At 45.3% G+C, this 16,762-nt stretch overlaps 1 protein-coding gene across 2 annotated transcripts in view; it reads left to right on the top strand.

The window, feature by feature from the left end:
• The first annotated feature begins 1,615 nt into the window (after window positions 1-1,615).
• MED13L (mediator complex subunit 13L) overlaps window positions 1,616-16,762 on the top strand; it is a 467,040-nt gene continuing 451,893 nt past the window's right edge. For both annotated transcript variants that reach the window (XM_063913297.1, XM_063913296.1), the window contains exon 1: window positions 1,616-2,446. In XM_063913297.1, coding sequence (XP_063769367.1) covers window positions 2,375-2,446 — 72 coding nt within the window. In that variant the 5' untranslated portion in view covers window positions 1,616-2,374. The remainder of the gene's footprint in view (window positions 2,447-16,762) is intronic.

The raw sequence follows: 16,762 nt of genomic DNA, 5'->3' as shown, positions 1-16,762 counted from the left end.
GTGGCCGATTTCCGGATCAAAAAACGCCAATCCACAGCCATCGATGATTGCTTTCCATCAGGGAATCAGGGAAATTCGGCATGTTAATAATTCCGACCATTTTTGGTAAGGATCTGCAAATCTGGAAAATTCAACATGTTGGATTTCCCTGATTACCAGAGCTTGGCATTGGGGGATCGGGGCCTTGCCACAAATCATCACAGATGTACGGGGCCTATTAAGTATATTTATAATATTGAAATTCTTAATACTGGCAAAAATAATGCAACATATGTCTACTTATAACTCATTACATATAATTATGATACACATGTAACTTGAGTTTAATTAAAACAAGAATATTAACTCCAATATGAAAACAGAAAAAAATTGTGTTGTGTAATTTAAGCAGTAGCAAGGCCAGATAGAATTTCTATAAAAAAAAAAAAAGTAATGCTGTGGTATCATAGAAGCTATTAGACGTTTAAATCGGTGAGTTCTGATGTCATCACAGCAGCCTTCATTGGTATTACAATGAATAGTGCAAACATAATAATATATTACGGCTATTTTAGAAGTCACCTTGGAGTTCCGTGATATAAAACAAGCACAAAGTTTCTATCCTCTTATAATGACTGCAGGATAGAAGATGATAGATAGATTAAATAGATATGCAAAAACAGAAGTCTGATGTCTTCTTCAAGAAGTGGAATGCAGCCTTCAAGTCGGAGACCTCTTCCCACTGGCCCTCATTCCGAGTTGTTCGCTCGCAAGGCGATTATAGCAGAGTTACACACGCTAAGCCGCCGCCTACTGGGAGTGAATCTAAACATCTTAAATGTGCGACCGATGTATTCGCAATATTGCGATCAAAACCGAGTTAGCAGTTTCTGAGTAACTCCAGACTTACTCTGCCTGTGCGATCAATTCAGTGCTTTTCGGTCCCGGCTGACGTCATAAACACACCCAGCGTTCGCCCAAGCACTCCCACCGTTTCTCCAGACACGCCTGCGTTTTTTCCGGAAACGGTAGCGTTTCCTGCCACACGCCCCTAAAACGCCGTACATCCGCCCAGTAACACCCATTTCCTGTCAATCACAATGCGTTCTCCGGAGCGACGAAAAAGCCGTGAGTAAAATTACTTTCTTCTTAGTAAAGTTACTTGACGCATGCGCAGTGCGAACATTACGCATGCGCACTAAGAGAATTCTCACTGCGATGCGATGAAAAATACCGAGCGAACAACTCGGAATGAGGGCCCCTGTTTGCTTTTCAATGGAACATTTTCTCATCTCACGCATTGTTGCATTCGCTGCCATTGAGCAGCACTGTACAAACACATGTAATAATAAATAGGCACAGCAGCTGAATGAAGAGTATAGCGTACAGTAGGACCTGATGGGTATTATAGACACGTTCAATAGTATCGCTTATCTCTTTACTCCCAATCGTAATTAAGCCATTAATATTATTAATGATTCTCCAACAATAGCCGCGGTGACAAGAACATTATTCATAGCCCCTGACTGAGGATTCCCATGCACAGAGCGCCCTCTGCAGGCGCCGCGGGGGACACACAGGCGCGAGACACCTCCAGAGCCCAGGCTCCCCCTCCCCAGCCCGTCACGTGAGTGCCGCCTGCCAATCGCCGTCCGTGTTGTCGCGGCCGGACGCCATTGCTGCTGTCAGAGAGGCGAAGCTCCGGTCAGTGTGTGGTGAGGGAGAGACGGGCGGCGGGAGAGTCCGGGAGCCGAGTGCCACAGCGAGTCCCCCGGGGACGCGGGCCGAGCACAGGTCCCAGCGCAAGGCCCGGATCCGGCGGCACGGAGGGAGGACGCTGGCAGATTAGGCCCCCGAGGCCTCCCACTGTGACACTGGGCGGTCTCCCCCGAGCCCCTGGCTGCTGTGTGTCTCCCGCCTGCGCTGACAGCGAGGAGCGCTCCCCCTGTGTGCCCCGTCTGGAGCGGCTGCGGCGAGGACGCCGTGCACGGAGCCGGTGGGTTGGGCCTGGGGTGAGGGCGGCACCGGGGCCCCTGGCTACTCCGCGGAGCCCGCTGTAGCCCTCCTGGCACCGTGCTGGCATTACATTCCCTGACAGGCAGGGGGAGGCCGCCTCCTCCTCTTCCTCCCCTCTCCCCCGGCCTCAGCCGCCCCTCCCCCACACGGGTGACTCATTTCTCCGCGCCGGATTAACAGGACGGTCCCGGGTATCCGAGCTGCTGTCTCCCCGCCGCCGCCTCCTTCGGCCCTGCCCAGGACATGGTCACATCTACCCGGCAGCAGTGAGTGACTCGCACCTGCACGAAGAATCGGCCTGGGCTGCCCCTTCCGCATCGCATCCCGAGTTTCAGGTCTCAGACATGCCCAGCACTGGCAGCCAGGCACCCGGAGGATCATGACTGCTGCGACGAACTGGGCAGCCAACGGGGCGAGCCTGGAGGATTGTCACTCTAACCTCTTCTCCCTGGTAATGATCTCTCTGTGTGCTGCCTGTAGTGTGCCTGTACCTGAGGGCTGGGACCTGTATAGCTCCTGCCTATAGTGTCTGTTCTGTACTGCGGGGGCTACTGCCCATAATGTGGCGACCACCTAGAGTGTGTATGTTGGGTGCCCAGGGGCTACTGCCTATAGTGTGTGTGTTGGGTGCCAGGGGGCTTATGCTCTTAGTGTGTTGGTTGCTCAGGGGCTACTGCCTATAGTGTGTGTTGGGTGTCCGGGGGGGCTACTGCCTATAGCAGGCATGTCAAACTCATGGTCATCCAGCTGTTGTGAAACTACAAGTTATAGTATGCTTTACCAACTGATCAGTGGAAGGTATGCTGGCAAAGCATGCTGGTACTTGTAGTTTCACAACAGCTGGAGGGCCACGAGTTTGACATGCCTGGCCTATAGAGTGTGTGTCCGTTGGGTACCCGGGGGCTTATGCCCATAGAGTGAGTGTGTGTAATCTGTCATGTAACTTGTCTCTGTTAATATTTCCCTGTGTAATATGTGTTATGCTCTCTGGTAATATTGCCCCTGCACTCAGGTAATATTGTGTTTATCATGCACATGTGCTACAGAGAGAGTCCTTACTGGTAGTGTTAAGAGTCTCTGTGCTGCTGCCCTTATCCTTGAAATTCCAGTAGGAATCTGTGATTCCTAATTAGTGGTATTCTGTTTTTTCATGTGAATTTCCTCATTATTTCCTTTTTATAATTGTTGAAATATGTTTTTGACAGTTATCCCCCTTTATGTTGCAGCTGCGGCTGACACAGGCCACTTTTAAACTATTTCCAATTGTGTGCAGTAGGTAACACTGTCTGTACTATTTACATGTACAGGTTGAGTATCCCTTATCCAAAATGCTTGGGACCAGGGGTATTTTGGATATCGGATTTTTCCGTATTTTGGAATAATTGCATACCATAATGATATATCATGGCGATGGGACCTAAATCTAAGCACAGAATACATTTATGGTTCATTTACACCTTGTACACACAGCCTGAAGATAATTTTATCCAATATTTTTTATAACTTTGTGCATTAAACAAAGTGTATCTACATTCACACAATTCATTTATGTTTCATACATACCTTATACACACAGCCTGAAGGTCATTTAATACAATATTTTTAATAACTCTGTGTATTAAACAAAGTTTGTGTACATTGAGCCATCAAAAAACAAAAGTTTCACTATCTCATTCTCACTCAAAAAGTCCGTATTTCGGAATATTCCGTATTTCGGATATTTGGATATGGGATACTCAACCTGTACTACATATACTGTTATTTTGCTCTTGCCCCTAATAATGTAATTCTTTATTTTGCTCTGTTGAGGTTTTTTTTTTTTTTAATTACAGATTGTCAGTTTTATTTTTACTTTCTCTTGATTCATGTGTATGGCAGAGCATCTCTGTGCAAAGTATTGTCCATGACTAAGCCATCTGCACATTTTGCACAGAGGTTTGTCATACCTGTCTTTTCTCCCTGGTAATATCGTTTGTGTAATGTACCTGGGAAACTCATTCTAACTCTCTAACTGTTTGTTATGTCTTTGAATATGTAGTTGGCAGTCATTCTTTCCTTTCTTAGGTAATGTCTGTTTCTGTGTATTACCTAGAGGATTGTGAGCGACTTAATCATAAAGATGGTGCAGGATACACTGTAGTTTTAGATCTGTGTAGTCACAAGAATCCCCTTTGATGAATACCTGTGTTGACATCTCTTGATGCTGTATTCCTGAGCACGCATGGCCATGCAAGTGTTTTTGTGTGATTGTCCTTGTTCATGCCTTACAGACTGTCACTCTGGGCTTTGTCACTTTTTTTTTCTTTTTTTTACTACTATGACATATTAAGATTTGGTCAAATGTATGATTTTTGCTAAATTACTAAATTATTGTGGTGTCTTTTTCTGCGTGAAGTACTTTGCTGTGGAGCTCTCATACCCTATGTGTTTTATTGGTCTTTGTGACCCTAGTTAAAGACCTGAAATGGTCTAAAACTATAATGCTTGGCAGTGTTTTGGGTTTGCATTTTCTTAATTTTTTTGGTGGGAAATTCAATTGGATAGCGCAGGGTATGAGTGTCGGAGCTATTCAATTGACCATGCTAAGGGTGGCCAATCCCGGGATTCCAATGATTGTCTTCTTTTCAATGTGTACCCGCCCAGCCCAGATAACTCACCCTAATCTGGATGAGAGGAAGGGTGGGCCACTTGGGTAAGGTCCGGCGAGCATCTGGCTGCGCAGCGTGACCTCTGACTTCACGTCACGCTGCGCAGTGTGCACAGCCGGGGCGAGGTGGAGCCGGGCAGCATCTGAGCCTCCTGAGGACGCTCAACGCTACCCGACATAAAAAACCCGAAGGTGGTGGCCAATCCCAAAATTCCCGGGATTGGAAGCTCCAATACCAGGATTGAATACCGTACGATTTTAGGCCGGGATTGGCCACACTAGCAGTGCTGTAAAGTCGCGACTAGAGGATTTCTACTCGCACCCTAAACTACATCTCCTAGCTCTGGAACACTCATCCCTGGCGCTATTCAACATGACATTCATTTGAATCCCCTCCCTCCCCCTGTGTGTTTACATTCTTTACTGAGCTCCAGTATAGTCCTAAAGGCTAGTAAATGCACAGGACTTTAGCATGGTTTTGTGCGCACCATCCTGGGAATGTGAAACGGTAGGGAAAATCTTTATTTGTAAAGGTAAAAATGTTGTGACAGAGTGCAGAGCCTCTGGTGCACCCCTCCCAATTAGTGATTATGCAGTTGGAGGGGGTTTAAATAGCTAAATTTGCCCAATAAAGCCATATCCGTTTTCAGGTGAATGTCTCTGAAAAGATCAATATTTAAATGATGTAGGACACACTTGTGGAGGCGTTGTATTGATGAGACGGGTTTTGGAAATTGTAGATGATCGGTAAAAGTGTTTGTTCCAATTCACGCGATGGATGCACGTTTCATGAAACACACTCACTTTGGCAAACTCTTAATTGGATTGACTGCTTTTTAATGAAGTTATAACCAGTTATTTGCCCTTACGGTCAGTGATAAGCAAGTAAGGGTTAGGTACACTCTAATGTGGCTGACTAACAATTCATATATTATCTTAACATAGAATTGCATTTGAGTCACTATATCAGCAGTAGACAAAATAATGTAGATTTTATGAACCATTTAGTAAAATCTTAAGACCCAGAAGGATTTTTTTTTTAAAGGTCAGGGAAGGTGTGCTGGAAGAACACAAAGGTTAGGCGTCAGTAGAATTTGTTCTGTGCTTTGATTTTGAGATGTCCTCCCACTCTTTGTGTAATTCAATTAATGTTTTTTTTTTTTTTTAAACTTAAAATAGTTATTTAAAAGCAGGTTATGTGTATTTTATGTTTTGTATTTTCATAAAAAATAAAATAAAATGTCACTGTCAAAAACTGTTATTATCGTGCAGGTAAACATCATATGACTGTATTAAGATTGACATTAGGGGCAATATTCAATTGTTTATCGCTACTGATCTCCCGTCTAAAGTGACAGGAGATCTGCGGCAATATTCAATTGATATTTTTATCGTTCCCAGAGAGTTTAGCTTTAGCTGCGTAAAGCAGCTAAACCGGACCAAAATAATGGGTGTGACGTGAAAAAAGTTCCATTTAGGTGCCGAAAGTCTCTTTTCACAAATTTCAGCTTGCCATCCCCGGGGGTGTGAGCTGAAATGCCGGCACCAGCATTCAGTTGCGCCAAACGGAGGAACAATTGAATAGCTCTGTTGGGTTCCATCTACTGCCTATTTGCGGCACTAACAATTGAATTTCGCCCTCGGTGTGAAGGGCGTGAGTTGCCATTGCGATAGAGCAGAAACCCCAACAGTGGCACCGTGACTCAGCCCCATTGTGCTCCGAACCTGCTTGTTTTTGGGGCTTTTGTGCTCCGGACCTGCTTGTTTTTGGGGCTGCAAACAAAGGGCGTCCACAAAACAATTGAATTGTTCCCTATTACTGTATTGTGTATGTACCTTTACTTTCAGGTACCAGGGAATTCAGTATGATTTTGTGGGGGCATTTCAATAGTTTCCCCCGTCGGCTGCCACTCCTTGAAATCTGACGGAGGAGTACAGTTGTTGGTTTAGGCAAGACTGCTGCAGGGATACATTCCTACTTTCAACCTCTTGAGGTGGCGAGAAACTCTGTGGTTTACGTGTCCTTAACAAGGAGTTTAGAGGGGTTTAGCCACTATATGTGGCTAAACCCGGTTTGATTGCTTGAGAGAATCATGATAGTTAATTGGCGTCTCCCCCCCGTCATGATTGCCAAATGCTACTGCAACACGGAAATTTGTGAATGTCATTGCAAACAATATGGGGTCAAACGAATTAGGTGTGCATTTACAAAAGTGAGTTTATTCCATAAACTTGCATACATTGCACTGTGTGTGCACATTTAAAAAAAAAAAAAGGCAATCGCTGAGATGTTGACTCAACTCGCACCTAATTAGTCTGACCCCCTATAAATGATTTTTTATTAATTTTAATGATTTTAATGTTATGTAGTAATGTCCAAATGTAAAAAAATATATATTGTTCTAGTTAAATAGCCTTGTAATGTAGCTTTGCTAATGCCTTTTGATGTGTAGATGGAATATATACCATTTTTTGTAGCTGTCTTGAGGCAATGCTTTAGTGATATTATGCAGCATTGATGTTAGAGATATACCTCTTTCACATTTCAAAGACGTGAATTTGCCGGGTCTGGCAAGCCTGCAAATTCCGTCAGCCTGACCCTGGTAATGAGCAGCATTGGAGAGCCGGTAGTTAAGTCCCCAATCTACTAGCAGTGGATTGGGGCGATGGCACGATCCCCCAGCGGTCCGGTTGGGGGTATTAAACATGTTTAAAAACACTGATACAGACCATTTTCATTAGGGAATCGGTCATATTTAACATGGTGAATTTCCCAGATTCCCCGTCAGATCGCTGATTTTTTTTTGATGTCCGCCTATCGGCTGATCTGGGGGGGGGGGGGGGGGGGGGGAATTGCGCTGCCTGGTGTGTGGTCACCTTTAATCCTAGGTTGTTTACTTTCACACATGCAGAAATCCTGGGTTGATGCGCGTTCATGTGCAAAAACCTGGCATTTAGCTGCATTTATGCAAGTGGTACAAGACTATTGCTTTGTCTCATTTCTAGCTTTTCTCATGAGCAAATTTGGTCTTTGTTGCTATGTTTAACTGATGCTGTAGAAGTATCAATTCAAGCTGTCTGTGTGACACAGTGTTGCAGTACCTCCTGTCTGAGTTCTCAGCCTTTTCTGAGTCACCAAACATCCTGACTGTCTGTCTTCATACGTAAATACACAAGGTTGTCTACCTCTTCTTTATGCAGCATATTGTCTGCACTATTTTTCTGTACAATCAGATCTTTTTACAGCTGTTACAACCTTTTCATAGTAATGTAATATTGTATTTGTTTTATTTTTGTGCTTCCATTTGTGTAGGTTTCCATGCTGCATTACCCTACAGAAAATGTTCACACGCTGATGCCGACACACAACTTATGTGATAATATTGTAATCAGAACGAGCTGCCAAAATGTGTCGTACATTCTCTCCTGCCTTAGCAACCAGTGCTATGAGTGGGTAATTGCATGTCATTAATATTTAAACTCTTGTTCTTTTAACCCCTTTCTTGTTGCCTAACATTGTAGTGAGAGATTTTGCAATAGGTGCTCAAGAACACGTTTTGGATATTTGCTTTAGGTTGCATTGTTAACATTATACTTCACTAAAAACCCTTTAACTACATATCTACAGGCATTAGATGTGCCACACGATGACTTTTTTTACATTGTTCAGAGCTTTACAATCTAGAAGTCAGTGCACCACAATTAGCAACATTTTTGGAGTGTTTTTGGAAACTTTGTTTGTCTTGTACATTAATGTATCAATCTTCATTATCTTTTACTAGACTTCATCAGTGTGTACTTGTTTTCCTGCAGTTGCATGCACTCATTATGAGTACACTATGCAATCTCAAGATAGACTATGCAAACAGGCGAACGTTCACCTCTGTATCTGCCACACTATGCACAAAACCATAATCAAAGGAAAGCCATCATAAATATAACAAATTGCTGATCCATAAACCAGCTCAGGTTGCATAAGAAACCTTGGCTTTACAGTAATGCCATATTCAGTGTGTCTGTAGCAGATAGATAGATATCCATATCTCTATATGGATGTTCATGATTATATTTAATAATATAGCTCCAATATAGTCTCCAGTGCTGTATGTACGTAGACTTTTTATTCAAGCATATTAGTCACTGCACCAGTGGAGTGTACAATATATTTTGACCCCCCCCCCCAACTGAGCCAGATGTCTGTTAACTAAAATGTTGAACTCTGGGAGGAAATCCATGCAAACACAAGGAGAATGTACAGACTCCCGCTTGGAATTTAACTCTTGCCATCAGCACTGCGAGGCAGCAATACTAACCACCCTGCCAACAAGCTACTGATAGAAATTGTCAATTAGCAAATAAAAATAAATAAAAGCATATAATGTTCTGTTGTAATCATGATTTATCCAAAAGGTTTTAGTAAAACGTCAATTGTAAAATGCATGGAATATGCTGCGCTATATAAAACTAATAATAGATAAATAAAACATTTTTTTTTTTTTTTAACGTGACCCTCACCATTGTAGCCTTTTTTTCCCCTGGAATAATAGGGACTTTTTTTCCTTACTTTTTTTTTTAAAGCATTTCCATGCTCTCTACTGTCGGCACATAATCATTTACAATATGGAAAATTATATTACAAAAATGCACAACATTTGCAAAGTGAAAGTAAGAATTTTCAAAAAGACAAAAGTAAGCTGAATGTTTTCTATCCTTTATGTAGATTCCTTTTATGTTGTGAATAGTAGAAAAATCTGAACGGGAAAAGCCAAACTGTTACAGAAGCCACAGGGGACTGGTCGTATCACATGCTTCCTGAATCAGCAGCAGTGCTGAACATGTGTACTACACTAAATCACAGAGCCCGTGAGTGGCTTGTGGCATCTCTGTAGTGTCAGCATTAACTGCTGTTAAAAAGGAAGGTCTAACTGAAAAAACCAAAGCAAGACACCTGCCTGTGATGAAACCTGTCTTCATGAAAAATACAGATTGGTATGGTTTCCAGGTGACCAAGACACAAAAATAGTGAAAAGTCAGAAAAAAAGTAAAATAAACCTCCATACCTTTAAAATAAGAAACCAAATACTGACCATACACTTACATACATAACATTTTACCTGATCAAACTGACACCACATCTAGTACACAGGCAAAAAAGATAAATGCCTCAAGGAACTCCCATTAGTAATAAGCCACAAGAGCTTGTGTTACTGACAGTACTTTTTGCTTAACATCACAGCTCCTGTTTGGCACAATAGGTTGGAAAGCCCTGGCTGGCCACTGGCAACAAGTCTTTCATATCCTAGCCCCCACCAAAAAAAAAAAAAAAAAGTATGTATCATAATTTTGTTGCGTCTGGAACATGCACATGCAATGTCACCCGCTGATAAGGTGATCGGATATACCCTTAGTCCAGAGGTTCTTAAATGGGATCTTGGTTTTAAGTATATCTATGCTTTGCACAGGTAACTTAATAGTACCTCAGTCAATTTATTTAACCATCTGTGCTGAGCTATGGATATACTTAAAACCTGGACCGTTGGGGTGCCTTGAGGACAGCTTTTGAAAATCTCTGCCCTAGCCTGAGAGGAGAATGTGACTGGCTGGGGGGCCTGCTGGATTGGACCTGAGGGCAGACTAATGGGCCCTACACACTGGTCGATACTAGTGAAAGATATGAACAAGCTTGTTCATTAATGAGCAAGATACCGTTCATATCTTTCAGTGTGTAGGCACCAGCGAGGAATGATGCGCGACCCCGCGCTCTGTCATCGCTGGTGCCAGCTCGTTTAAACTTGCATGCCAATATGGACAATCTTGTCCATATTAGCATGCAGGGCTATAGAGCCGGGTGACGGGGGAAGTGAAGAAACTTCACTCCCATCCCCCCCCCCCCCCCCCGGTCCGGGTCGGGCAGGTCGCTAGGTGTGTAGGCCCGTAAGGTGACCTGGCACAATGCAAGCACCTTTTCTCTGACGTCCTAGTGGATGCTGGGAACTTCGTAAGGACCATGGGGAATAGCGGGCTCCGAAGGAGGCTGGGCACTCTAGAAAGATCTTAGACTACCTGGTGTGCACTGGCTCCTCCCACCATGACCCTCCTCCAAGCCTCAGTTAGATTTCGTGCCCGGCCGAGGTTGGATGCACACTAGGGGCTCTCCTGAGCTCTTAGAAAGTAATAGTCTTAGATTTTTTTATTTTCAGTGAGACCTGCTGGCAACAGGCTCACTGCAGCGAGGGACTAAGGGGAGAAGAAGCGAACTCGCCTGCTTGCAGCCGGATTGGGCTTCTTAGGCTACTGGACACCATTAGCTCCAGAGGTATCGACCGCAGGCCCAGCCTTGATGTTCGGTCCCGGAGCCGCGCCGCCGTCCCCCTTACAGAGCCAGAAGCAAGAAGATGGTCCGGAAAATCGGCGGCATGAAGACTGTCTTCACCAAGGTAGCGCACAGCACTGCAGCTGTGCGCCATTGCTCCTCTCACACACTTCACACTCCGGTCACTGAGGGTGCAGGGCGCTGGGGGGGGCGCCCTGAGGCAGCAATAAAAACACCTTGGCTGGCTAAAATACCTCAATATATAGCCCCAGGGGCTATATATGAGGTAAATACCCCAGCCAGAATTCCATAAAAAACGGGAGAATAGGCCGCGAAAAAGGGGCGGAGCCTATCTCCTCAGCACACTGGCGCCATTTTCCCTCACAGCTCCGCTGGAAGGAAGCTCCCTAGCTCTCCCCTGCAGTCTACAAAGGGTTAATAAAGAGAGGGGGGGCACTAAATTTAGGCGCAGTATACATTATATATAAAAACAGCAGCTATAGGGGACATAACTCAGTTAGTCCCTGCATTATATAGCGCTCTGGTGTGTGCTGGCATACTCTCACTCTGTCCCCCCAAAGGGCTTTTGTAGGTTCTGTCCTCGTTTAGAGCATTCCCTGTGTGTCTGCGGTGTGTCGGTATGGCTGTGTCGACATGTTGAATGAGGAGGCTTATATGGTGACGGAACAGAGGCCGTTATATGTGATGTCGCCCCCTGTGGGGCCGACACCAGAGTGGATGGATAGGTGAAAGGTATTAACCGACCGTGTCAACTCCTTACATAAAAGGAAGGATGACGTAACAGCTGTGGGACAGCCGGCTTCGCAGCCCGCGCCTGCCCAGGCGTCTCAAAGGCCATCAGGGGCTCAAAAACGCCCGCTCTCTCAGATGGCAGACACAGATGTCGACACGGAGTCTGACTCCAGTGTCGACAAGGTGGAGACATATACACAATCCACTAGGAACATCCGTGACTTGATCCCGGCAATAAAAAAATGTGTTATACATTTCTGACTTTAACCCAAGCACCTTTAAAAATGGGTTTTAGGTTTGGGGAGAAAAAACAGGCAGTGTTTTGTTCCCCCATCAGATGAATAAATGAAGTGTGTGAAAAGCGTGGGTTCCCCCGTTAAGAAACTGGTAATTTATAAAAAGTTACTGATGGCGTACCCTTTCCCGCCAGGAGGATAAGTTACGCTGGGAGATATCCCCTAGGGTGGATAAGGCGCTCACACGTTTGTCAAAAAAGGTGGCACTGCCGTCTTAGGATACGGCCACTTTAATAGGTACCTGTTGATAAAAAACAGGAGGCTATCCTGAAGTCTGTATTTACACACTCAGGTACTAGACTGAGACCTGCAGATAGTGCTGCTGCAGCGTGGTCGGTGACCCTGTCAAACAGGGATACTAGTTGGCAAACATAAAAACATATTAAAGACGTCGTCTTATATATGGGGGATGCACAGAGGGATATTTTGCCGGCTGGCATCCAAAATAAATGTAATGTCCATTCTGTCAGGAGGGTATTAGAGACCTGTCACTGCACAGGTGATGCTGACTTAAAAAGCGCATAGAGAGCCTTATAAGGGTGAGGAATTATTTGGGGATGGTCTCTGGGACCTCGTATCCACAGCAACTGCTGGGAAGAAATAATTTTACCTCAGGTTTCCTCACAGACAAAGGTACAGTCCTTTCGGCTTCAGAAAAGCAAGCGGGTCAAATGGCGCTTCCTTTCTGTACAGAGACAAGGGTAGAGGGAAAAAGCTGCACCAGTCGGCCTGTTCCCAGAATCAAGATTCTTCCCCCGCCTCCTGTGAGTCCACACCATGACGCGGGTGCTCCACAGGTGTAGCCAGGTACGGTGGGGGGCCGTCTCAAAAATTTCAGCAATTAGTGGGCTCGCTCACAGGTGGATCCTTGTTTCTTTCAAGTAGTATTTCAGGGGTACAAGCTGGAATTCGAGATGTCTCCCCCCAGCCGTTTCCTAAAATATGCCTTGCTGACAACTCCCTCAGGCAGGGATGCTGTGCTAGAGGCAATTAATAAGCGGTATTCCCAGCAGGTAATACTCAAGGTGCCCCTACTTCAACAAGGACGGGGTTACTATTCCACACGGGTTGGGGTACCGAAACCGCATGGTTCGGTGTGACCCATTTTATATTTAAAATCCTTGAACACATACATAAAAAAAATTCAAGTTCAAGATGGAATCGCTGAGGGCGGTTATTGCAAGCCTGGACGAGGGGGATTACATGGTATCCCGGGACATCAAGGATGCTTACCTGCATGTCCCCATTTACCATCCTCGCCAGGAGTACCTCAGATTTGTGGTACAGGATTACCATTACCAAGTCCAGACACTGCCGTTTGGACTGTACATGGCACCGAGGGTGTTTTATCAAGGTAATGGCCGAAATGATGATACTCCTTCGAAAAAAGGGAGTTGTAATTATCCCGTACTTGGACAATCTCGTTATAAGGGCGAGGTCCAAGGAGCAGTTGGTAGTCGGGGTAGCACTATTTTGGAAAGTGCTACAACAGCATGGTTGGATTCTAAACAGTCCAAAGTCACAGCTGGTTCCTATGACACGTCTACTGTTCCTGGGGATGGTTCTGGACATAAACCAGAAATAGTGTTTCTCCCGGAGGAGAAAGCCAAGGAGTTGTCATCTCTAGTCAGAGACCTCCTGAAGCCAAAATAGGTAGCGGTGCATCATTGCACACGAGTCCTGGGAAAAATGGTAGCTTCCTACGAAGCAATCCCATTAGGCAGGTTCCATACAAGAACTTTTCAGAGGGACCTGTTGGACAAGTGGTCCGGATCGCATCTTCCGATGCATAGGCTGATACCCTGGTCCTTGGAGACAGGGTTATCTCTACTGTGGTGGCTGCAGAGTGCCCATCTTCAGGAGGGCCGCAGGTTCGGCATACAGGACTAGGTCCTAGTGACCATGGATTCCAGCCTTTGAGGCTGGGGGGCAGTCACACAGGGAAGAAACTTCCAGGGACTTTGGTCAAGTCAGGTTATTTCCCTACACATAAATATTCTGGACCTGAGGGCCATTTACAATGCCCTGAGGCCGGCAAGGCCTCTGCTTCAAAACCAGCCGGTACTGATCCAATCAGACAACATCACGGCAGTCGCCCATGTAAACCAACAGGGCGGCACAAGAAGCAGGATGGCGATGGCAGAAGCCACAAGGATTCTCCGATAGGCGGAAAATCATGTGTTAGCACTGTCAGCAGTGTTCATTCCCGGAGTGGACAACTGGGAAGCAGATCTTCTCAACAGACACGACCTCCACCCGGGAGAATGGGGACTTCCTCCAGAAGTCTTCCAATAGGATTGTACACCATTGGGAAAGGCCACAGGTGGACATGATGGCGTCCCGCCTCAACAAAAAGCTATAAAAGATATTGCACCAGGTCAAGGGACCCTCAGGCGATAGCTATGGACGCTCTGGTAACACCGTGGGTGTACCAGTCGGTTTATGTGTTCTCCCCTCTGCCTCTCATACCAAAGGTACTGAGAATAATAAGAAGGCGAGGAGTTAGAACGATACTCGTGGATGGCCAAGAAGAGCTTGGTACCCAGAACTTCTAGAATTTATATCAGGGGACCCATGGCCTCTGCCACTCAGACAGGACCTGCGGCAGCAGGGGCCCTGTCTGTTCCAAGACTTACCGCGGCTGCGTTTGACGGCATGGCGGTTGAACGCCGGATCCTGAAGGAAAAGGGCATTCCGGAGGAAGTCATTCCTACGCTTACTAAAGCCAGGTAAGAGGTTACAGCAACTCATTATCACCGCATATGGCGAAAATATGTTGCATGGTGTGAGGCCGAAAGGGCCCCAACAGAGGAATTTCAACTAGGTCGATTTCTGCATTTCCTGCAAGCAGGAGTGACTATGGGCCTTAAATTGGGTTCCATTAAGGTACAGATCTCGGCTCTGTCGATTTTCTTTCAAAAAGAACTAGCTTCAGTACCTGAAGTTCAGACATTTATAAAAGGAGTGCTGCATAGTCAGCCCCCGTTTGTGCCTCCTGTGGCACCTTGGGATCTCAACGTGGTGTTGAGTTTCTTAAAATCACATTGGTTTGAATCACTAAAAACCGTGGATCTGAAATATCTCACGTGGAAGGTGGTTATGTTATTGGCCTTGGCTTCTACCAGGCGAGTATCAGAATTGGCGGCTTTGTCTTGTAAAAGCCCTTATTTGATTTTCCATATGGATAGGGCAGAATTGAGGACTCGTCCCCAGTTTCTCCCAAAGGTGGTGTCAGCGTTTCACCTGAACCAGCCTATTGTGGTGCCTGCGGCTACTAGGGACTTGGAGGACTCCAAGTTGCTAGACGTTGTCAGGGCACTGAAAATATGTTTCCAGAACGGCTAGAGTCAGAAAATCTGACTCGCTGTTTATCCTATATGCACCTAACAAGCTGGGTGCTCCTGCTTCTAAGCAGACTATTGCTCGTTGGATTTGTAGTACAATTCAGCTTGCACATACTGTGGCAGGCCTGCCACAGCCAAAATCTGTCAATGCCCATTCCACAAGGAAGGTGGGCTCATCTTGGGCGGCTGCCCGAGGGGTCTCAGCTTTACAACTTTGCCGAGCAGCTACTTGGTCAGGGGCAAACACGTTTGCAAAATTCTACAAATTTGATACCCTGGCTGAGGAGGACCTGGAGTTCTCTCATTCGGTGCTGCAGAGTCATCCGCACTCTCCCGCCCGTTTGGGAGCTTTGGTATAATCCCCATGGTCCTTACGGAGTTCCCAGCATCCACTAGGACGTCAGAGAAAATAAGAATTTACTCACTGGTAATTCTATTTCTCGTAGTCCGTAGTGGATGCTGGGCGCCCATCCCAAGTGCGGTTTATCTGCAATACTTGTACATAGTTATTGTTAACTAAATCGGGTTATTGTTGAGCCATCTGTTGAGAGGCTCTATTGTTTCATATCACGAGTTATACGGTGTGATTGGTGTGGCTGGTATGAGTCTTACCCGGGATTCAAAATCCTTCCTTATTGTGTACGCTCGTCCGGGCACAGTACCTAACTGAGGCTTGGAGGAGGGTCATGGTGGGAGGAGCCAGTGCACACCAGGTAGTCTAAGATCTTTCTAGAGTGCCCAGCCTCCTTCGGAGCCCGCTATTCCCCATGGTCCTTACGGAGTTCCCAGCATCCACTACGGACTACGAGAAATAGAATTACCGGTGAGTAAATTCTTATTTTTAGTTTTAGGTCTTCAGTGCATTTGTCACCACATATTTGTTTCACATTCTGGATAATTGGTTACATTACTAAGTAATTAAGTAATTTTTCCTCAAATTTCCCCTGGACTGCCTCCCTCCAGTTTCAGTGTATGGCCACGAGATTGAATACTTCTCTTCCTTTGAAGAATGTCTCCCTCCTGTACCTTGTTAAAATCCTTGGTTTAGTTGAAAGTTTGTCCTTTCCCTTCTTTGCTCCAAACTATACATGCTAAGATCTATTAGTCCTTCTCGTTAAGTCTGAATCGCTGAACAAGACATGTTTGCAGGATTTCCTCAACCATACGTCATTTATTGTTATGATATGAAAAATGGCCTAATTTTCCGTTTAACGGAATATGTAAAAGTTGAAGGTGATCCGATTGAATTATTTTTTAAGTGAAAGTAGAGTTTCTGCGTTTCCCCCTTCCCTGTCTTCTCATTCTGCTGAAGGTCACCAACATTAGTTGCAGACCTTGAAATAGATGTTGCCCCATTTCCCATATCCCATCTATTAATTGCTGTAGCGTGCTGGAGTATAGCTGGCTTAACATC

Source organism: Pseudophryne corroboree, chromosome 1 (assembly GCF_028390025.1).
Source record: "Pseudophryne corroboree isolate aPseCor3 chromosome 1, aPseCor3.hap2, whole genome shotgun sequence".
Classification (NCBI taxonomy): Eukaryota; Metazoa; Chordata; class Amphibia; order Anura; family Myobatrachidae; genus Pseudophryne; species Pseudophryne corroboree.
This window is presented reverse-complemented; position numbering and strand designations above follow the sequence as displayed.